This window comes from Chelonia mydas, chromosome 11 (genome assembly GCF_015237465.2).
Source record: "Chelonia mydas isolate rCheMyd1 chromosome 11, rCheMyd1.pri.v2, whole genome shotgun sequence".
NCBI lineage: Eukaryota > Metazoa > Chordata > Testudines > Cheloniidae > Chelonia > Chelonia mydas.
In genome coordinates this window covers 70,089,027-70,110,797 of record NC_051251.2, presented here as the reverse complement: position 1 = coordinate 70,110,797, position 21,771 = coordinate 70,089,027, and the positions used below count along the sequence as shown (strand labels likewise).

The following is a 21,771-nucleotide window of genomic DNA, read 5'->3' as shown; positions in this document are numbered from 1 at the left end:
AATGATAATTTACTTTGTACACCAAGCATGAGTATTTTTAGGCCCACAATTATGGGTGAGAATTTGGGGAAGTCTGTTTTACTGGTACAGGAAATATGAAGTTAGTTTTTGCCCCATTGCTTAAGTCATATGTTAATTGTGTCTAATTTAGAGGTTATTTATCTAATGCCCAGGTAATGCTTTTTTCCAGTTTAGTTATTATTAAACAACTTCCATAAGTCTTCACAGAGATCCAAAAGCACTTTACAAACTATGGCCCCAAGCCTGCAGATATTTCCACATGTCCTTAACTTTACACATGGGAATTGTACTCTCTTTGAATTTACTGATGTTACATTAATCAATTCAATGGGACTACTCCCATGCGTAGTGTTAAGCACATATATAACCGTTGGCATGACTTCGGCCCAAATTCATAACACACACAAATAACTTCACAAAGAATGTAGCATAGCCAGCTCTGGGATGTTACAGTAATAGTAAATAGTATTTGCTCAGAAAATGTATAGCAAAGGGAAACGGTGCAAAGGGAATATAATATGAGCAAACTGGATTTTCGTCAGGATGATTTAACTAGAAATGTCCTTACTTTGCAAAAAGTGCCATGGGATCTTGAACAAAATCAGTTGGACAAGTTTGTGATCTGTCTTTGCATCCAAAAGATGGTACATGTGAAAACATAATTTCCCTAATCATATTTGGAGCTGAAAGAAAAGCATACCCTCCTGTTGAATCATTAATACCACTTCCTGCAGCACCAGAGTATTTTCTTGGAGTCCTCCCATGCGTTCATTAAACTTGACTCTACTTAGCTTGTGGCTACCAATGAGATCCCAGCCTGAGGTTGCAGGGCTTCAGGCCTTTATTATTGTATTGGTGTGATTACTGACTATGAAAGAAAACTGTATTGAAATCGCACAAAGTAATTCACTTTGGACAACGGCTTTAGACAAATATACCAACAAAGCTCTTGGAGGATTATTGAAAATGAATTCTGGGCATTTTAATGGGGGAATTGGGGGTTATTTACAGGGCTTTGGAGCGGAACCCAGAGGTGGAGCGCAGAGCAGCTCCGGAGCAGTGGAGCTGCAGGTTTTTGCCTGGAGCTGGAGTGGAGCCGAAGCACAGCTCCAAAGCCCTGGTTATTTAGACCCCTAGTCAAGTCCATCCAGGAAAAAAACAGAGGTGCCATGCTGTAGGCTGGTATTGCAGCTGGGTCCAAATGGAATTCATAGGAAGGAGACAAGTAAAGAAAACATGTTCTTTTGCCTTTCTCCATTAACAATCCCTGCCAATAACCTATCTGGCTCTAGTCCCTGCTCCTGCTGCTCCTGGTACCTAACTCCTTTCAGTAGACAGTCTCTCCCCCACTCCCCCTGCCCTCTTACGGACTCATTCTGAATGGGTTTGGGGAGATGCTGTCCAGTTAGTAAGAAGTAGTGGTGCATCTTGATTTCACCACTGGGCACAAATTCTGCCCTTGGACCAGCAGGGGAAGGGAAGAAGCACCTTTTATCTTCTTGGAGAGAGTTATGATGGGATCCTACGTGACATGTTGTCAGATTCCTGAGGGGCGTTTCCAATCGCTGTAGGGAAGGTCATCGCAACGTGTATGTTAGTAGGTACTGAAGAGAGCACAAGGCAAATGGGAAGGTGCTGGAAGATTACTTGCCTCCCACAAAAAGCTAGTCTGCCAAAGGTGATTTCTGCATAACTCTGGGAATTGGATTAATTAGGGTAATGGAATACTAAAGGAAGGGGACTATTAAAGCACTTCTCACAAAAGTAGTGTCTTTCCCCTCTCCTCGTCTACACCCTCATCCCCAAAATAACCCCAAATACAGAAGATTTTTGGCCCCGATTTTATAACAGTGGGCCAAGCTGTGGTTGAATCTTCTTGACAGTGCTGTTTAATGAATTAGAGAGCATTTCAGGAATATGCAGTATCTTGCAACATAAATTCACCCAAGATGATTTGGTACAATTAACCCTCTGATACCAGGAGTCAGGATTTCCTGACCCACTGCTCTAATGTATTTTTCATTAGTGTTAACAGCTGGGGAGCTGAGCCCTCTGGCCTGGAGAGGTTTATTTCCTTTTGGAAGAGAAACTCATAGTGATCATGAAGAGCATAGCACAAATAAACCATGAATGTAGTGAAGGCAGAGTAATGTGGTAGAGTTCACCCTATGCCCTGTCTTCTTCTGTTCTAATGTAATCTCTCTCTCTCTCTCTCTCTCTCTCCTGGTCTCATATATACACAGTTTCTTGCAAAAATTGTATAATGGTAGATTACCCAACTCTGGAATCATATATTCACCTCTTACTTTGAAAATAGTGCACTGGGTGCACCCTGAATAAAACCCCTTACAACTCAGTTGTTTGCCTTGGGGATGGTGGGAAATCACAAATGCACATGCTGCAATGAATGCAGGCCACTTGCATGCATTTAAATGATCTGTATCTCACTTTTTTATGGTACAGTTGTGAATTATATTCTTTTTGCGTTTGTAATTAGTGGGTAGAACAGATGGTGGAGGCTTAGTTTGAAGTGATGTGTCCATTAAAATGACCTGTGCTGCCCAGTGATGGTTCACGATAACATTTTTTTGTTAAGCTGAAATATATTGGACAAAGACCGGAGTTACAGAAGCACTCACCATTAGTGTTACAGTAGATACGAAAACTGTGCAAACAAACTACAGACTTCTGCAGAGCAAATGACTGCTTCAGAATAAGAATACCTTTTTATTATCCTCACTCTGTATTCAATAATTTTATTGAAAATTTTCATAACGTACAATTTTATTGTCTCTGGTTATAATTGAATAGGTGGTACCAGGTAGGCATTGAATGGCATGAAATCATGAGTTTGGATAAATCTTCATTAGTGATATTTTTTAAAAGATATTTCTAAATATTATGCACCTGAATTCTGTAGGGTCTAGCAATTTTGTGACATATTTGTGAAGACTGCTTAATCAGGCAGTGTATACCATGTGAATGGGGGTCTGTTCTCCCCACAATCCAGCTGTTTGTTTTTCATTGATGAGTTGTTCGCACAGGCACTAATGGGAACAATGCTACGCTATTTTCATCCATCTACATTGGGCCTATTATATGGGCAAGTAAACCTTTTGAACTCTCTTTGCAGTTTGATGCTGTCCACATTGGCTTAATGAGTAAATAAAGCACAAATTTCATTCGCCATGCATCTTCCAGTGCCTCACATTAAAAATCTCCCTCTGTTGAAAGGTGATTTTTTTTAAGCATTGACTAAAATTGGGAATGTGCCTTGAATTCTAATCGTGGTGGTCTTTGAAGAGGTTGATTGTTTGTGAAAGTGTAATTGAATGATGTGCAAACTGTATCATAACAGGATATTTTAGAATATCAGAAAAGATAGTTTTAAATGTTCTAAAGCCATCTATAGCTAGAAAGAGGAATTCTTCTTTTGATGCTGCTTTGGTAGATGAAAACATTTTTGTTCAATAGGAAACCAGCATCTTTTTTTGCTCATTTGAGATCACTTCTGGCAACATACTGATATTCATTCAAATATAAATGCCATGTTCACTTTGAAATGCAAATTGTTTAAAGAAAAATAGCATATGGTAGAGGTAAGTACCTTTTCAAATCAGCTCCTGCACTTTAGGGTTGTGAGTACAGCTAAAATTATTCTTTGGAAAGAAGCTGGAGCCTTTGACACATTGAAGCTTGAACTAATCAAGGCTTCCCAGTAAGCATATACACATATCCATATCAAGGAAATAGTCCTGAGAATACACGGATTAGCATAGTAATTTAACTGCCCCCCGCTAATCAACTTAAGCAACCAGCTGATGCATATATGATGTATTTGAAGAAGCATTTTTTCAGAACACAGAATGGACTAGGTAGTTGACCATGTATTTCATGTTAATGTTGATATATTGAGAGGGACAGAGAGGGAGACAGATGTAAAAGTGCAGCATGTCCTTGCTTCTAAGGTTTTTAGATACAAAGGCTTCATATTAGGTATTTTACCAGAATATTCAGAATCTACAGTGAACATTGTTGGCTCCATATTTTGAGCTGGCTGGCTTGTCTGCTAAGAGACTGCTATGATTCCTTGCCACTGGCTCTGTATCCTCACATGTAAAATTAAAGAAACATTGCTTCTTGAAGGTGGGAAGAGGAGTTTGCCTCCTGGAGGAGAAAAATGAGTAGGAGTGTTTCCTGAAGCTTTCTGTGGCAGAACAAGTCCATAAGAACAGCAGTTGGCATTAACAAGGCTCCATTTGGATGCATGTATAATAGCATTGTTGTCAACTTGATACGACTAAATAAGTGTGTCCAGGCATGTTATAATTAACCTGAAGGAGGAGTGAAAAATGAGCAATTGATTGGAGAAATATTTAAGTTCAAATAAATAAGGTCATCATTCAAAGATTGGTCCTGTGTCTGTTCAGAGCATGTTTGAGAAAACGCTCTATCTCTTATTCAGTTTTGTATAGATCAGCCTTTCTGATATGTCAATGACCACATAGGGACTTTTATGCAGTTTGGTTTATTTAAAAAATATTAGTGACCTCAGACAAGATTGAAAATTGTACTAATGCCTGTGATGGATTAAGGAGCTATTCGGTTGCAAAATCAGGTACAAAGTTGATAAATAGTATTATTGGCTACAAAACAAAGCTGCATTATGGATCACCAAGAAGTTAGCTTCCCAGATCCTACCATATTTGCTCCCAACTCTCCAAAATTCCTCATGAATCTGAATTGACAGAATTATTATATGATTCTCCTGAGTAATTCACTTTCTCTGTGGTGAAATTAATTTCACAGGCCAAATCATTGTGTTTCAAAATAAGTTCAAGGAATACATAAAATTTTGAACACTGCAATGTCAATATAAGAATCAACGTTATACATATTCTTTGTAAAGTTTTGCTCTTGTATCCCATCAAGGTTTAGAATGTGACTGGGCCTTTTTGTTCTAAATCTAGCTAAATGGCCAGAAAATGTTGACATTCAAAATATCACCTTTCTCCCCCACTCAGACACCCAGTTCAGACTGATGGCAATATATTATTCAAGCAAAGGTGTTCAATAATTGTTTTCCATCTTTCCATGATCTCACAAAAACATTCCATCTTTTCTTGCACATACCAGTTTTCTCCTTCTCAATCTCTGCTGTGAAGATTATTGCACAGGAATTCATCAAAAATAACTGTCCGTTTTATTAGACATGGAATGAGAGATAGTTAAAGGTTAAAAATGGGCTTACATAGCATCACGCTTCAGTCCAGCATGTTGGATGCCACTTGTAAGGTCTTTGAGATGCCTTTCAAGGAGTTTATCAATGGGAAATCTAATTCTGCCTCTGAAAAATAATGCATTTTCAAAGCCATTTACCCATTGTATTCTAAAGGTGCTAAAATAGATGCCATGGTGAACAGGAATGCAGGATCACTCTGTTGCGGTGAATATTTGTCACCTTGAATAGGTGGTTTTGTTCAATAAAGCTAATTGGGAAGTTAAGATTAATGTAGATAGTTGAGAACAAGCCTAGAAAAACGCTGTAAACGTTCTAAACAAGGCTTAAAACAAGTAAAATATAAAATATAATACATGTAAAAATCTTTACCCCCCTCAATGGTCCAAACTTAAAATTAAGGGAACCCAAAATGATATGTGGATTGGGAGAAGGTACCATTTTGTTGTGTGAGGACTTTAATAAGGTGCAAATAGTTAAGGAGTTTAGAGTTTAATGCGATAAAATGTGGTTTCTGAGATCAAGGAAGTGCAAGTAGAATTGTTTTGTTTTCAGATGAAAGAAAAAGTGAAAAGACCTGACTTATTCATCCAGCTGCTTCTAAATAGGTACACCGTGACAGAATTTACCTGATTCCAAAACAAATAATAAAGATTTCTAGTGACCCCCTACTACTCGGGTCAGCAGCAGTCCAACTCAGTAATCCTCTTCTAACACAAGCTATAAACTAGGCATTATTTCATATATAAGAGAGGAGAATTTCTAATGTGCAACATCTAATGTCCCAAATTCAGCAGCTAGGAGGCATGATAATAGCACATGCTTCCACAGGTAGTATGGGCTGTTTAAGCCATGGATATTAAATATCTTTGGTGTAATTATAGTCTATTCTTTGAGATATGTGTGACCTCATATATCTCCTAGCTGTGGCCTGAAGACAAGACAGCACCATGGGCAGGTCAGAAAACCTTGGAGTGCCATGCTCGGAATGCAAGAGTCAACGACCAGGCCAGGGACCAATAAGCCTTACTGGAACATCAAAGCAGAACAAGACAGCTGCTAAGACTGTTTGACCCCATAGTGTGACCAGACAAGCAGCAACATTTGCTCTTGACCCACATCCGATCTGCACGTCTTCTGTGAGTTTGAGACTGTTTGTTTTCAGCTGGGCTACTGGCTCACCTGTACTAAACTTTGCTGTGAAGAAAAGATCTGTGACCGAAGTCTTTAAATATAAAAACTCTAAAATCAATTCTGAGGGAGTACATTTAGTCCTTAAAGGAAATGTGCATTTTATAGATGCCTACTCACTAAGGCCAGAAAAAGATCATTGTGACCATCTAGTCTGACCTCCTACATAACACAGGCCATAGAATTTCACCAAGTTCTTGTATCAAGCCCATAACTTCTGGTTGAGCTAGAGCATATCTAATAGAGTGACTTTCTGTCTTGATTGAAAAGATGTAGTGATGTAGAATCCATCACATCCCTTGGTAAGTTGTTCCAATTGTTTATTATCCTTTCTGTTTAGAAAAAAAGATAGTGCCCTCTTACTGGTCTGAATTTGTCTAGCTGAATCTTCTAACTATTTGATCTTGTGTTATGCCTTGGTCAGCTAGATTAAAGAGACCTCTACTATCATAAATCATTCCGTATAGGTACTTATGGACTTCAAGTTAAGTTGCCCCTTAACTTTCTCTTGTATAAATTGAGCTTCTTTAGTGTCTCACTATAAAACAGGTTTTCCAGACCTCAGATCATTTTTGTAGCTCTTTTCTGAACCCTTACCAGTTTGTCAGTATTCTTTTAAAAGTCTGGACACAGGATTGCTTAAAGATCTCACCAATGCTGTAACCAGTGATAACATCTCCATACATCTACTCAGTATTCCCCTGCTTATACATCCAAGGATAGTATTTTCCATTTTAGCCACAAAATCATACTGGGAGCTCATGTTCAGCTGGCCATCCACAATGACGCTTATGTCCTTGTCACTCACTGGTTTCCAAAATACAGCCCCTTTTCCAGTAAATGTGACTTACTTCATAACCTCCTAGATATGACCTTCCATTTAGCTGTATTAGAACATAAGTGATCCCAGCTTATCGTGTGATCCAGATCGCTCTATAGAACTGATTTGTCCTTATTATTTACCACTCCATTAATTTGTGTTATCTGCATACCTTACCAGCAATGATTTATATGTGATCACTGATAAAGTATGGAATAGCACTGGGGCTAGGACAGATTTCTGTGGGACCCCATTAGAAACATAAAGCAATACAGCTTAGCCTTTCTCCAGCTCCCCCACATTTGCAAAATAATAGCACAATAATGTGATGATGAACTAAGTGATTCACAAATTAGTAGTGTCTGGTCTCTCTGGTATATGTGTCCCTATATGTCTGATCCACATAGGATAGGAGTCCGATAGAGCTCACAATCACAGAGTTTGACTTTTTCCTTCAAACTGTAAAGAATCATCTTTCAGCTCTGGAAGTTCCTGGTGTGTCAGCCAAAATGGAGTTGTCACAATAGTATTTTTTTTCTCATTAGCAAGTTTTTGACTCACGTTTTTTTCCCAGGCTATAAAAGCTGGAGGAAAAGTGTGCTGATATTGTATCATCAGCTGGAGTGCAGAGAGATTCATTTGGAGAAAAAGTATTTCTTTAATTAGAAAGAATGCAAAAAACTGTGTGTGTGCTCTATTTTAGTGAGACTTCAGTCAAGATGTGGGGTTCTAGTCTGAATCTTCACCACATACGTGCCGTTTTGTGGGCAAGGTTTCATTGCTGACCTGCACATGTGTTCCGAATGCTTTCTTAGAAAACACTGGCACAGGACGTTCAGATACTGGCCTTGTAAAATGCATTAAATGTGTTTGTTCAAACAGGCTCAAAAGAAGTGTTCACCTGTTGTAGTTTTAACTTGTGACCAGTGTAATAGATGCCATTCTGATTATGGAGATCACATGGGTGAAAGGATGACTTGGAAAAGGGGATTAGAGAGGAAGTCCAGAGGTAAAGGTACTGGCCAGGACTCAGGAGAACCAGGTTCAAATACATGCTCTACCATAGGCTTCCTATGTGAATTTGGGCAAGATATTTAGTCTTTCTCTGCCTCAGTTCCCCATCTGTAAAATATCTCCTGGTTATGTTGAGGATAAATTCATTAAACATTGTTGCATCTGAAGAAGTGAAGTCTTTACCCACAAAAGCTTATGCTCAAATAAATCTGTTAGTCTTTAAGGTGCCACTGGACTCCTTGTTGTTTTTGCGGATACAGACTAACACAGCTACCCCCTGATTAAAGATTGAGGTGCTCAGATCTTACAGTAATGGAGGTTATACAAGTACCATAGACAGATCGTGTTTGGTCTCAGGGAAGCTATCTCACAAACTCTAATGAGCACAAAGTACTTCACAAAGCTCTACTTTCTTTCAAAACACTGCTGTTGGGAAAAGTCGTGATGATGGAACTGGGAGTCAGGAGATCTGGGTTTTATTTCCCACTCTGCCACAGTCTTCTTCCCTGAGCTTTGGTCATTTAACCTGTGGGAAAAGTGGGAAGTAATAGTAGATAATAATTAACTTCCTCACAAGAGTGTTGAACCTTAATTCACCAAAGTTTCTGAACTCATCGATGGTTGTCCAATTGAAAGTGCTATAGAAGCGCAAAATTTTCATGTGAAAGTATCTTAAAAGAGTGTGTGTGTGTGTGTGTGTGTGTATATATATATATATATACACACATAGAATAGAGAGAGTCTTTAATAGCAAAGAATGGCAAGGTGCTTTACAAACTTTACTAATTGTGCACTGTGTGTAGGTTTAGATGACTTTGCTTCTAATTCAGCTCTGCTGGAAGGCCATTACTAGTTATTTTGTCTTTGGATGAAAATACTAAATGCTTTAAATCTGTCTATAAGAATATTATTCTTAAAACCGTTTAACCTTACTGTAGGATAGCCTTAGCAATGGATTCACAATGTCCGCTGTGTTTTGGTAAAGTCTGCCATGAAGAGATTGCAGCTATTAGAAAATTCTTACAAAAATCAAACTAACACTTTAAAAATATTTTAAATTTGTTTAAAAAGTAATTTCTAAATCAGTAATGTAGTATATGATTAAAAACTAAATGTCAGAGTGAAATTTCTAGTGCATGTCAAACACAAGAACAGAAAAGGTAGACTGAGACTACTGGAAGCCTAAGTTCATGGAGAGGGTTTTATTTATGTTTTGTCAACTAGATCACTGTTCAGCTATTTTTAATGCTGTGAATCCCATTTCCTCCATTAAACTTTTTACTGAACTATTATCTGTCACAGCCCTTATGGATCATGAAAGCGCTAAACCCATTGCTAATTAATATACAGTGTTTAAGGTTATTGTTCATATTATCTTTTAACAACCAACCAATTTAGGAATAAAGAGTATGCTGTTGCTTAACAAGAAGTGACTTTTTATAATGAACAATACATTGGTGTTGCCTCCATGTTGGTGATAGTTAAAAGTCTGTGGAAGATGGGTTTTATAGTTGATTTTATGCTACTAGTACCAGTTTATTTACTGGCACTGTAGATTTTTCAATTTTGGCTTTATTCAGCGGCGGGGTTACTCAATTAAAATAATTGAATTAGGATAAGAGGGTTTGAAGTGTCTCCATTTGATGTAGTTATTACACATTTTGTATGTTAGAGTTATGTTTAGAGGGTCATGTTACATTTTCAGGACTTGCTTTTTTAAGGGTACAATGGATGGTTTGCTTAATGCTTATTAGTTTTTAAGGATTAGCTTTTTTCCACGTGGCTTTTTTTGCACTAAGCCAACACTTCCCAAAGCCTGCTAGGTGGTACGAAGGACTAGCAAGGGCAGTGCAGAGGATATATAAACTAAGATGTTTAGGCTTTTAACAACATAAATCAGGGATGCACTGGGGGCTTGCAAGTATTTCCATTTTCTAGAACAGGGTCCGGGGGAACTCAGCTTCCAAAAGTTTAGAGAACACTGCACATTAATGAAATTAATGCTGTCTCTGCTCTGCGGTACTGTAAGATTTATTCTCCTTAATGTAAATCAGCATTATTTTGTACAGTAACATGATTTGTTTGTTTGTTTTGTTTCTAGGAAATGTGACTACCAGTACGTCTGTGTCTCAGATGGCAAGTGGGATCAGTCTAGTCTCCTTCAACAGTCGCCCCGATGGTATGCATCAGCGCTCCTACTCAGTTTCCAGTGCTGACCAATGGAGTGAGGCGACAGTCATTGCAAACTCTGGCATCAGCAGTGGTAAGAGACAAGCTGGGGTTTTTTTTGTAGAGCTCTTCTTTGAGGACTGATGTCACTCATCCGGGTACATTGACCTAAGCAAAGCTGCAGCCATTTAAACAGAACAAAAAGGATGAGAAGGAGGCAGAACATCATAAATTAACAAAACGTCTCTTCCTGTGGCATGGAAAGGCTAGGAGTGCCATGGAAGCAGCAAACGTAACTGCATGAGGAAGGAGATGCCTTGTGTTGTCAACTACCCCATGCCTGAAATTTCACATAGGCCCAAAATTATTAAAAGCATAGCAAAGTAAGGGTTGCTTTCTAAGTGCATAGCTTCCAAGGCATCTTCACTGCATCTGTGTATGGAGGTACACAGTTCTTATCCCCTTATTCCCTTTGTTTATGGTCTTAAGTGTTGAACTATTTATTATTTTATTTTTATTGTTGTAATTGGTTAGCTGTAGGCAGAGCCAGCCTTTGGAATGCGTGAATCCTGCAGCCACTGTGTCCATAACCTCAGTTGGAGGAATTTGTAAATGTCAGGACTACTCTATTTACTTTTTTAAAGATGTTTCTAGCCATCTCTGTTGTGAAGAGAGCCTTGAAAATGCTGACCAATCACAAGGGTTGCAAGTTTGTCATAGTGATTTGTCCAACAAAATCACAGGGTATATTCATGATTTTCATATAGCCATTTAAGGATTGTCTGTGGAGCCAACAAATCAGTTGTCATTGATATCTTGATTTCTGAAAAGATCCCAGACCAATTTGATGTTGCGTCAAAGGTGTTGCCTGAGCTGCTACAAGCTCCCTACGAACTTGTCGCAAACTGTTTGCAGTTGAGCTTGTTCCTCTACTAAACACACATTGTGGGCTTTGTCCTCAAGGGGGAATGTCTGAATAGCATGAAAGGTGCTGTGGTCCAGTGGACTACACATAGGATTGAGAGCAAGGGAGTCCTTTATTCCAATCGTAGGTCTAACACATAATTTGTCTGTGACCTTGGTCAAGTCACTTCCTGCCTTATTAGTCCCATCTGTAAAATGGGGCTATACTACTTACGTCACATGGTGAGTTGTGAAGATTCCATTAATGTTAGTAAAGCACTATTCAAGTGCTAAATTTGTAGTATTTCAAAGAGAGACAAGGAGAAGCACCATGGAGAGCCCACGAAAGTAATGGTGGAAGTAATGGAATGGAGAAATAAGAATGTGGAAACCAAGGGAACCTTGAACAGAGTAAATGGAGGAAGGGTATGGACACCACGGGATGAAGTGACTATAAAAGAGAATTAGAGAAAAAGAAACTACTGCTTTTGAGGCTATTCCTTAAAATAGTGACAATTGTAAGGATCTCAGAAGGACACGTTTTGTGGCACGTGTGTGCACGAACACAGCTGTGGCTGTTTTGGGTGTATCTGCTGATCTTAGCTTTTGTCTATTATCTGGGCAAGCCCTACAGCACTCATGAGTGTGTTATCTATGCTGGTATGAAAAAGAAGCCTTCCTTTCTCCTACACCCAGTTACATTTTATACTTCTTATAGTAAGGACATCTAATTCTGTTTTATGACTTGGCAATCATATGTAATTACTTCTGGATCATAAGAGACAACAGCCAGGGTCAGCTGTGCTACATTTACTCAAAGGACACAGGAAGACTGAGAAGTAAATAATGATAGAAAAATCGTATTTGCATCATTTCCTGGTTTGCTTTTACATTTTGAAAATACTGGGAGAACTTCTTTTAACTAGGTCAGTGCTTAGTGGACAGTCTTAGACAAACAAATGTCAACATAAACATTAACTATTGTGATTGATAAAACTACTTCAAAAACTCAGACATGATTCATCTCCATCAGTGTATCCTCTTTCACTTAGATTGTAGAATTTATCCTTTATGCTGGCAGTTGACACATGAAAAACCCTTTTTAATTTCAGCTTTTTTGCCCCAATAAAAGGTTTTGAATTTTAGAATCATAAAAAGATAATGCTGTGAAAGCAGCAGGGATAGGGAGAAGCTAAGCATCTTTTGGAATTCAAATGCCAGTGTACTGGAGAATATGCCTGCTTATTGTCACATGGTTTTATTGTAGACAAAATAACATATTGGGATTCAATTTTTCTCTGAACCTTTTTTCACATTAAATTAATACTTTGTGTGGCTCCGGAGAACTTTTCAAAGTCTTCCTATCCAGACCTTTGGTTTCCTGGGGCTTCTGTCTTTTAAGCAGCTGTGAACATCTCCTAATTAGATAAATTACTTTGTAGTGGGCAGAGCCACAAAACAGGAGGTGCTGGTTAAATTAAAGGGGAAAAAATAGAAAAATCCATTCTCTGAAATGGAATGCCCCACTGCTTTATGACTATTACTGTTGTAAGGTTTTACATTTAAGTACCTGAGGTTTAAAATTAAATGTCTAATATAATTTGGCTCTGGTAACAGGAAGCCTGTGACTGCCCTTAGAGAAAAATCTAGACAGCTTAGTTCAATGTTTCAAATTGCTGTCTGCTTGAGAGTGAGCAAATCATAGATTTGGATCGCTATTTAGCTAAATACCACATGCTGCTCAACATAATTTTAAATGCAGTAACATGTTCGTCTTTAAGTTTCTGAATTTAAAAAGACTGTTCCAGGACTACATGAAAAATTATTTTTTTTACCTTTTTTCTTACTCTTGTAAGTGTTTGACAGAAGTAATTTTAGCAGCAAGAGAATAAAAACGGGGGGCAGTAAATCCCCTGTCTGGGAACCTCTTGTATAGATTCTTTATGGACCTAGAATTGATCTACGTGTCAGATCCTGATGTAGCTTAAACTGTTTATCACCCTAATGGCAGAAGTAAGACCATGAACATCAACTTATAATCCTCTGTGAAAGAAATTGGTGTTTGCAGTCAATGAAGGAGCAGCTTAGGTGTACTGATAGATTTAGAACAATTACCTCTGCAACAACTATTGGCTGATGGGTTTTTTTGAATCTGATTGGAAGCCTGAGATTTTTTTTCTTTGATTAATCATTTTCTTGATGGATAATTTTCTTTAGAGGTGTAATCTGTGGCTTCACACTCCTGGGGATAGGAGGGTCATAAAGTCTCTGGGGAGCTATTCCTAACTTGCTTAGTTGTTAAATTTTACTTCAAAACAAGATCCTTTGTGTGTGCTTCACACATGCTTTTAGTGGAGTAAATACTGACTCTGTTCATCTAAACATCAGTTCCATTTTTTTTTCTTGGCACAGGAAGGAAGTACACACCCACTTTTGCATTTTCTTCTCCAAATTCAGTTCTAGTTTTCTCTTGCTTAGTATTTAGACTTCAGAGTTCTTGTTATTTGTATTTTATTTTTTATATTGTAAAAAATGGAAATAGCTGTATTTCGCTGGGCCTATGAATTTTTGGTCAATCATTGGCTGTTACTCGAATTATGAAGTATCTCAAGCTTGCGTAGGAAATTCAGTCTTTCAGAGGAAGATCAGTTGATATTACTAGCACTTTATAGAATCACTGGTGAATACTGATCACGTCTGTTCTCCATTACATGCAAATTATGGATCTTAACAGAGCTCAAGAGAGAGAAATTCCGTGATCTTAATAGGACGATCTCTTTTGATAAAAGGTGACCATAGCCAATTTTATGAGATCAGGAAACTAAGTTCTCCAGACCTCATTAACAAAAGGTTGAACATTCTTTTCCATCCCAAGATATGCAATGCAGCTCATTCATTCTCTCTTCTGAGAAGTCCATTCACCCTCTCTTCTGAGAAGTTAGGATTTAAGGTTTGATTTGTTGGAATGTGTCCCAAAAATAGTATATTAGATACTCTTTCCATTTCAAGCGTAACAAATGTTTATATATAATAATAGTAGTAATAATACCTAGCTCTTGCATAAGTTCTAGTGCCTCAAACTAGATTAATTCACATGCAGCCGGGTATTTGTACTCTGCTTTTATGGAGCATCACGTACATTTCTAGTATAAATGATTACCGTATTGTCACATGCCATCTTCTTGAATGCCATCTGCATATATTTTATCTCTGAAAGATGGTTTATTGTATTTACAGTGTCATCTCTTCAATAACTTGTAGAAAGCACAACACCTAGTTTCTATTCAGTCTCTAGCAGTTTGGTGTTATCAGGGTTTATCAACCTCAAATTAAGATCCTGCTGTGCCAGGGGATATAAGTGGTATTTTGAGCTTCTACGTTCATGCAAGCATTACCCAGGTTACTTTTCTGATGGCAATCACTTTGTCTCATACAGTTAGTGAGTTATGGGCTCTGAAGACCTATGGTACATTTGAAGAGAGAGGTTTGGCTTTGTGTGCGCACTCAGGAAAATTCTTCTGGCCGTAGTTTCAAAACTCAATTTTGAAGGTGAACTGGAAAGATTTTAGTTTTAAAGAATCATTTATAATCCCAAATCAATAACAAAGCTCGAGTAAGGTAGACTATATTGTATTTTTAATACATTCACAAAGCTTTTCAAAATTAGTTCGTCTGTCACTTATCTGCTAAGTCCTGCATACAAGATTTGGTACGTTCCCTATATTAGTTAGTATCATCACAAAACCCTCTAAAATAATGCTGGGATTCCTGTTTCAGGTGGTAATCTCATCAACAGTTGCAGAACACGTATAGAATCCTGAACTCAAGTCTCAAGTAGTAAACAGAGGAGGCATGGATTTTCAAATCTTTTCTTTTAAAATGCAAATGTGGGTTTTTTTTACTTTGTTGAAACACACAGGTCAGGTTACTGCTTTCTGGTTTTCAAATTAAATGTTTACATTTTGCTTTCAAACGAGTATTGCAGTGCCACTATTTTCTAATTCTTTCTAGCTTTCAACTTAGGGGAGCTTTGTTCTGCAAATTAGTTGCATCAACAAAGTCTCTTTGAAAAGTGGGGAACGCCATTAGAGAATTAATCCACCATTTTTGTTTTTCTGTAAGAGTGGAACAGAAAGTAAGCCTCTGTCCAAAAGAACCCTTTCTGATAACCTATCAGTGTGCATCTGTCACTGTTGCACCGTAGTAGCAACATTGAAATTTGAAAGGGCATGTCACAACTCAATCAATCATGCTGCAGCATCAACAAGACAGGCTTTGGTCAGTCCCACCAGATGAGATCTGCAAGGCTGCAACATGGTATTTTGGCCATATATTTTGCAATCATCATTACAATATTTTTCTGTGGTAACAAAAACAAAACAACAGCAAAGATTTAAGGTTTGGGCTATTACCCAGCTGAGTGCCTATATCTTCCCTATTTCTTAATTTGCTTTTTATCTGCTATAAGATACGTTGTTAATCATAATAAAAAAAATGATCTAAAGAAAATGCTTAGCTGCTGCTTAAAAGGGATAAGTCTTGATTAAGGCCTTAGTCAAAGAAGTTTACTTATATCTGACACTTCTTAAGAAAGATTTTCTTCCTTCTCTATTCATCTAATAGCAGATGAGTGGTGGCTGGTTATATTACCATGCAGTACTTATCTTTCCATCAGAAAGAAATCTCTCTTGGTTTTCCAGCAATATAAATCCTACAGCCAATTTTCTTTCTCTTTAGAGAAATGAGATGGTTTTAAGTAGAGTTCTGTGCATGTAGTGGTGTTCTCCCATTTAACAGTTGGTTAGCGCTCTGGAGTTTACTGTAGTGTCAATTATTTTTAACTTATAAAATTCACTGCATATCACTGCATATACAAATATAAAAATAATTTTAAATTGTTGTTTATCTTAAACAAAAAGGAAAGAAACAGTAAGCAAAGAAAAAATCTCTACATACAAACTCCCTTCTCACTACAAAGCAAACCACTCCCTGCAGAAAGTCAGTGTGTCAGAATAGCAGGGAAAACAAATTCCACAATCAAGATCCCTCTACTAAGAACATCATGAAGCCATGGGCTAAATTTTCCAAATTGACTAGTGAGATACCATCAAGGGACTTAATAATTACAGGACAGGTGTTCAGCACTTTCTGAAAACCAGCTCCCTCACTGAATCTGAATACAGACACCTCAAAATTGGGGCACCCAGATTCACTAGTCTCTCTTGGAAAATTGTATCTCTCATGATCCAGCCAACTACAACTTATGTGGCATGCACGGAACACAGGCTAATCTCTTGGGTATCTAAAATTCTAACCATATAGTGACAACAACGTCAGCACCTTCACCCATATGTGAAAATTATTAGGAAGTCCGTTCAGTTTTTGTTGATGTGACATCTTCTCTGCAGCTAATAGTGCCTAACTGGGAAACAGCCACATTCTGTATTACTTCTAGATTCAGAATGCTCTTAAAATTTAGCCCCAAGTAAAAACCATTGCAGTTCTCCAACCTGCAGCTATCCAAAATAAGGATAGAGATGTCAAAATCCAGACTTAAGGGGTATAATTGCAAAGGTGCAGATAAAAAAGATGCTTTTGGTATCTTACATCACTGGGATTCCCAGAACAAATTGTGAATTACTTAATTAAAAAGCGGCACCTTCCTGATCTCAAAACAGAGGACAGGAACTATCCTTACCATATGTTCGAGATCCTTCCCCCAACTCCTAGTCATCATCACCAACTTGTCCAGATTAGCCTTCAGACAGTTCGTTCTCGTCCAGATTGCATTTCTCACCAGGCATTATACCATCTATCTAGGTGCTATATAGGGTCCTCATCACTATAGTATCAGAGCACCTTGCTAAAGTACAGACTCTTACTTCTGTGTTCTTATGGGAGTGACATGCAGCAGCTCATATCATTTGCATATTCATGGTCTTGGCTACATATCATGTCATACTTTCCCTTAGCAGCATCACATATGTGTTAAACTGAAGGGGGCCACAGAATAGAGCCCTGCGGAAACCCATAAAAGATGTCAAAAAATAATCTGTAGAACTGTTTGAGAGGGAAGAAACAAGACTGGTTCAGAACTAAAAGTTACTTAGAATCAAAAGCGGCTAACACATACAAAGAAAAGTTGTCATGGATACCAGATCATTGTCCACTAGCATGAGATCACCAACCAACAGGGCCAGTGCGGTCTGTATCATGCGTAGGCCTAAAAATGGATTGAGATAAATGAAGGAAATCTGAGAGCTCCAAAGTTCACTGCAGTTGCCTGATTATAATTTTCTCATGATCTGTCTGGATAAGGAAAAATTAGTTAATGGCAGCAACACATGGTGGTTCCTTGGGTAAGTCCCTGATGACTTAAATTAAGTGTAGCAAAGTAGCCTATCTCTCTACAGGAATCTCAGCCAACAGGAAATCCAGTGCATCCTAGTTGCTTTTCACAAGCCCTGAAGACCATTGATCCAATTGGCAGGTTGTATGGTAAGCTCCCTGAGTAATTCTAGAATCTCATTGAGGAGTTTCTGCTAGCTTCACTTAGTGTAAATGCTATATTTGTGCTCTCCACACATGGAAAAGGCCCGGGCTGGGACCGTCAAATCCTGGAAATAAATGCATGTCTACACAGATGGTCTCAGTGAAAAGGCTTTGGCTTTTGACGATGAGTTGATGTTCCAGGAAAGAGGATTACTGTGTTGGGGGGGGTCCATCTATCAAATACTGGGAAGAGCATCTTTGGACATCGTCTGGCTAACCTTATAGGGAGGGCTTTAAACTAAGTCTTACGGGGGGTGGTGACAAAAATCCGGCCAATGCACATCTAGGCTTCAGTAATGAAGACAAGGAAAAGGGGCAAATTTCTGGACAAGGACTTGAAACCACCATTGCATTAAAAAGCCAAGAAGGAAAGCAACAGGGCAGTCTGCACAATATCTTTGATGCCTGTATACAAATGCAAGGAGTATGGGGAACAAACAGGATGAACTGGAAGTCATAAAATATGAAGAAAATTAGGACTTAATTGGCATTACAGAGACTTGGTGGCACATCTCCCATGATTGGAGTACCAGCATTGAGAGATATAGCTTGTTCTGGAAGAATAGGTGTGAGAAAAAAGGAGGTGGCATTGCACTATACGTCAAGAATGAATACACTTGCTCAGAGGTCCAAGAGGAAGTGAGCAACAAACCTACTGAGATTCTCTGGGCCAGGGTAAAAAGGGGAAAGAATAGTAGTGATATTATGGTGGGGGTCTATTATAGACCACCCAGTCAGGAAGAGGAAGTGGAGGAGTCATTCTACAAGTAGGTAACAAGATTAGCTAACACACATGAGCTAGTATTAATGGGTGATTTTAACTTCCCTGATATCTGTTGGAAGACTATTACAGCAAAACATAATACATCCAGCAAGTTCTTAGCATGTTTAGGGGACAGCTTTCTGATTCAGAAAATTAAGACTACAACTAGGGGGACATCCATTCTACATCTGGTTTTGATGAACCAGGATGAATTAATTGCGAACGTGAAGGTTGACAGAAACTTGGAAGTGATCGTGATCTGATGGAATTCATGATCCCATGGAAAGGAGGACATGACAACAAAACAAGGACACTGGAAATCAGAAAGGCAGATTTCAGCCAACTCAGAGAGACAGTAGGCAAGGTCCCATAGAAGCGCTAATTAGGAAGAAAAGATGTCGAAGGGGGCTGGCAGTTCCTAAAAGATGTAATACACGAGGCTCAACATCAAGCTATTCAATGCAGAGGAAAGAGAAGACGACCCATGGGAGGCCAGTTTAGCTGCGCAAGGGGTTTTTTAGCAATCTAAAAACCAAAAGGGATACATCTAGGGAATTGAAGGTGGGGCATGTCACCAAAGTAGTACATATGGGAATAGTGCAAGTGTGCAGGGATAAAATCAGGAAAGCTAACGCAAAGAATGAGTTGGAGCTGGCAAAAAATGTTGGAGGCAACAAGAAAGCGTTCTTCAAATATGTCAGACAAAAAAAGAAAAATCAGGCATGGTATGGGTCCTCCGCTCAATGGAGAAGGTGGACTGGTAACGGAAGATGATAGGAAGGGTCAATACCTACTTTGCTTCTGTCTTCTCACAAAAAATAAAATGTGACCAGATGACTAGTTACCATAGACAATAAAGGGGAAGGGATTCAGATCGGGATAAGTAGAGAACACGTCAGAGATCTTCTGACCAATTTGAATTCATTCAAATCAGCGGGGCCTGATGCTATTCATCCCAGAGAATTGAAGGAATCAGCTGAAGTGGAGCCACTGGCAATAATATTTGGCAAGCTCATGGATGACAGGAACGGTCCCGGAAGACTGGAGAAGGGCTAATGTAGTGCCCCACTTTAAAAACAAGGAAAAGGAGGAGCCAGGAAATTACAGACCGGTACGCCTGACTTCGATACCTGGGAAGCTACTAGAACAATGTATAAAACATTCAATTCCCAAATATCTGGATGGGGTAATCACTATCAGCAAGCATGGATTTACTAAAAACAATATCATGCCAAACCAGCTTGCTTTTCTTCTTTGACAGGGTAACTGGTTTGGTGGATAGGGGGAACGTGGTGAACATAATATACCTGGACTTCAGCCAGTCTTTTGACACAGTCCCACACAGCATTCTGATAAATAAACTGGAGAAATGTGGGCTCAAAAGCAGATACATAATTGGTGAAACAAGTGTGAACAAAGAGTGTGGAATAAATGGAATTATGTCAGATTAGAGGGAGGTCTCAAGTGGGGTTTCACAAGGATCTTTTCTGGGTCTGGTGTTGGTTAACATCTTTATTAATGACCTTGATGTAGGAATGGAGAGTATATTGATCAAATTTTCAGATGAGACAAAGCTGTGGGGGGGGTTGCAAGTACTTTGAAGGATAGAGCTAAATTTCAGAGGGATCTTGATAAATTGGAGAACTGGCTTATAGACAACAAAATGAAATTCAACAATGAGAAATGTAAGGTGCTACACTTAGGGAAGAAAAACCAAATGCACAAGTACAGAATGGGGGATAACTGGCTTGGCGGCAGCATGGCTGAGAAGGATCTAGGAGTTGTGGTGGATCACAACCTCCACATGAGTTAGCAGTGCGATGCTGTTGCAAAAAAAAGCAAATGCAATTTTAGGTTGCATTAACACAAGCACAGCATGCAAGTCACAGGACGTGATAGTACTGCTCTACTCAGCGCTGGTTAGGCCTCAGCTGGAGTACTCTGTCCAGTTTTGATCACCACTGCATAGAAAGGATGTAGAGAAACTGGAAAGGATCCAGAGGTGAGTGACAAAGATGACCAAAGGGATGGAACACAAGCCATACGAGCAAAGACTGAAGGAATTGGGTATGTTTAATTTGGAAAAAGAGGAGATTTAGGGGGGATATGATTGCGGTCTTCAAATACTTGAAAGACTGCCATAATAAAGGTGGAGAAAAGTTGTTCTCTCTTGCCACAGGGAACAAGACAAGAGGCAATGGGTTCAAACTACAAAATAGGAAGTTTTTTTGAGATTTAATCTAAATCTGCTAACTGTAAGAACAGTAGGACAATGGAACAGACTGCCTAGGGAGGTTGTGGAAGCTCCTTCACTGGAAGTTTTCAAAAGGAGGCTGGAGCCGTCTGTCTTGGGTGGTTTGACACAAGGTTAGACTAGATGACCCTTGCAGTCCCTTCTAACCCTATGATTCTATGGATCTGCTGCCCAAATAGTGAGTAAACCTGTTCTGATCTGATTCATTTTGTAGATGAAAAATTCTTCCAGTAAAATTTGTTTGAGCAGAAGCAGAAGCAGCCAATATTTCCTAAGTTGGTAACCATTAAGAACATTTTGCTGAATGTTGCTCTATGTTAACAGGGGATCACAAAAAAAAAAAGTGTTTTCCATCAGCATCCCATCATAGGACATCAAGGACTTTATCTATGTTATTTGTAAAGTACCTGTTATCACGTTATCTAGGCTGAGTCTACTGCAATTCATTTAACTTGAAAGATGACTTCCACTATTGGCACTCTGCCCCTCTGTTTCATCTATGGCAGGTCATGTGTTAACCTCATGATTTCTTTCAAAAGAGAGATGTATAGAAAGCAGGTTCTTAGGAGCCACACCAATTGTGGAGGGAAAAAGATCATCCTAATACACTATCAGTAAGGCTACGATTTTGTCATGGATGTTTTTAGTAAAAGTTATGGACAGGTCACATGCAATAAACAAAAATTCACAGAAGCTGTGACCTGTCCCTGATTTTTACTAAAAACATCCCTGACAAAATGGGGAGGGAGAAGGTCAAGCACCCTACCCCGCTGCATGCAGTGGCTGGGAGCTGTGGTCCCCCGCCCCTACCCAGTGGCTGGGAGCTTGGGGGGCAGTCCTCCACC

General features: G+C 38.9%; 1 protein-coding gene across 14 annotated transcripts in view; it reads left to right on the top strand.

The window, feature by feature from the left end:
• Window positions 1–21,771, top strand: part of AGAP1 (ArfGAP with GTPase domain, ankyrin repeat and PH domain 1) — a 684,170-nt gene that overhangs the window by 483,751 nt on the left and 178,648 nt on the right. For 13 of the 14 annotated variants that reach the window (XM_037912087.2, XM_037912086.2, XM_037912089.2 and 10 more), the window contains one exon: window positions 10,387–10,548. The exons of the other annotated variant lie outside the window; for it this stretch is intronic. In XM_037912087.2, coding sequence (XP_037768015.1) covers window positions 10,387–10,548 — 162 coding nt within the window. The remainder of the gene's footprint in view (window positions 1–10,386; window positions 10,549–21,771) is intronic. 14 annotated transcript variants of the gene reach the window in all.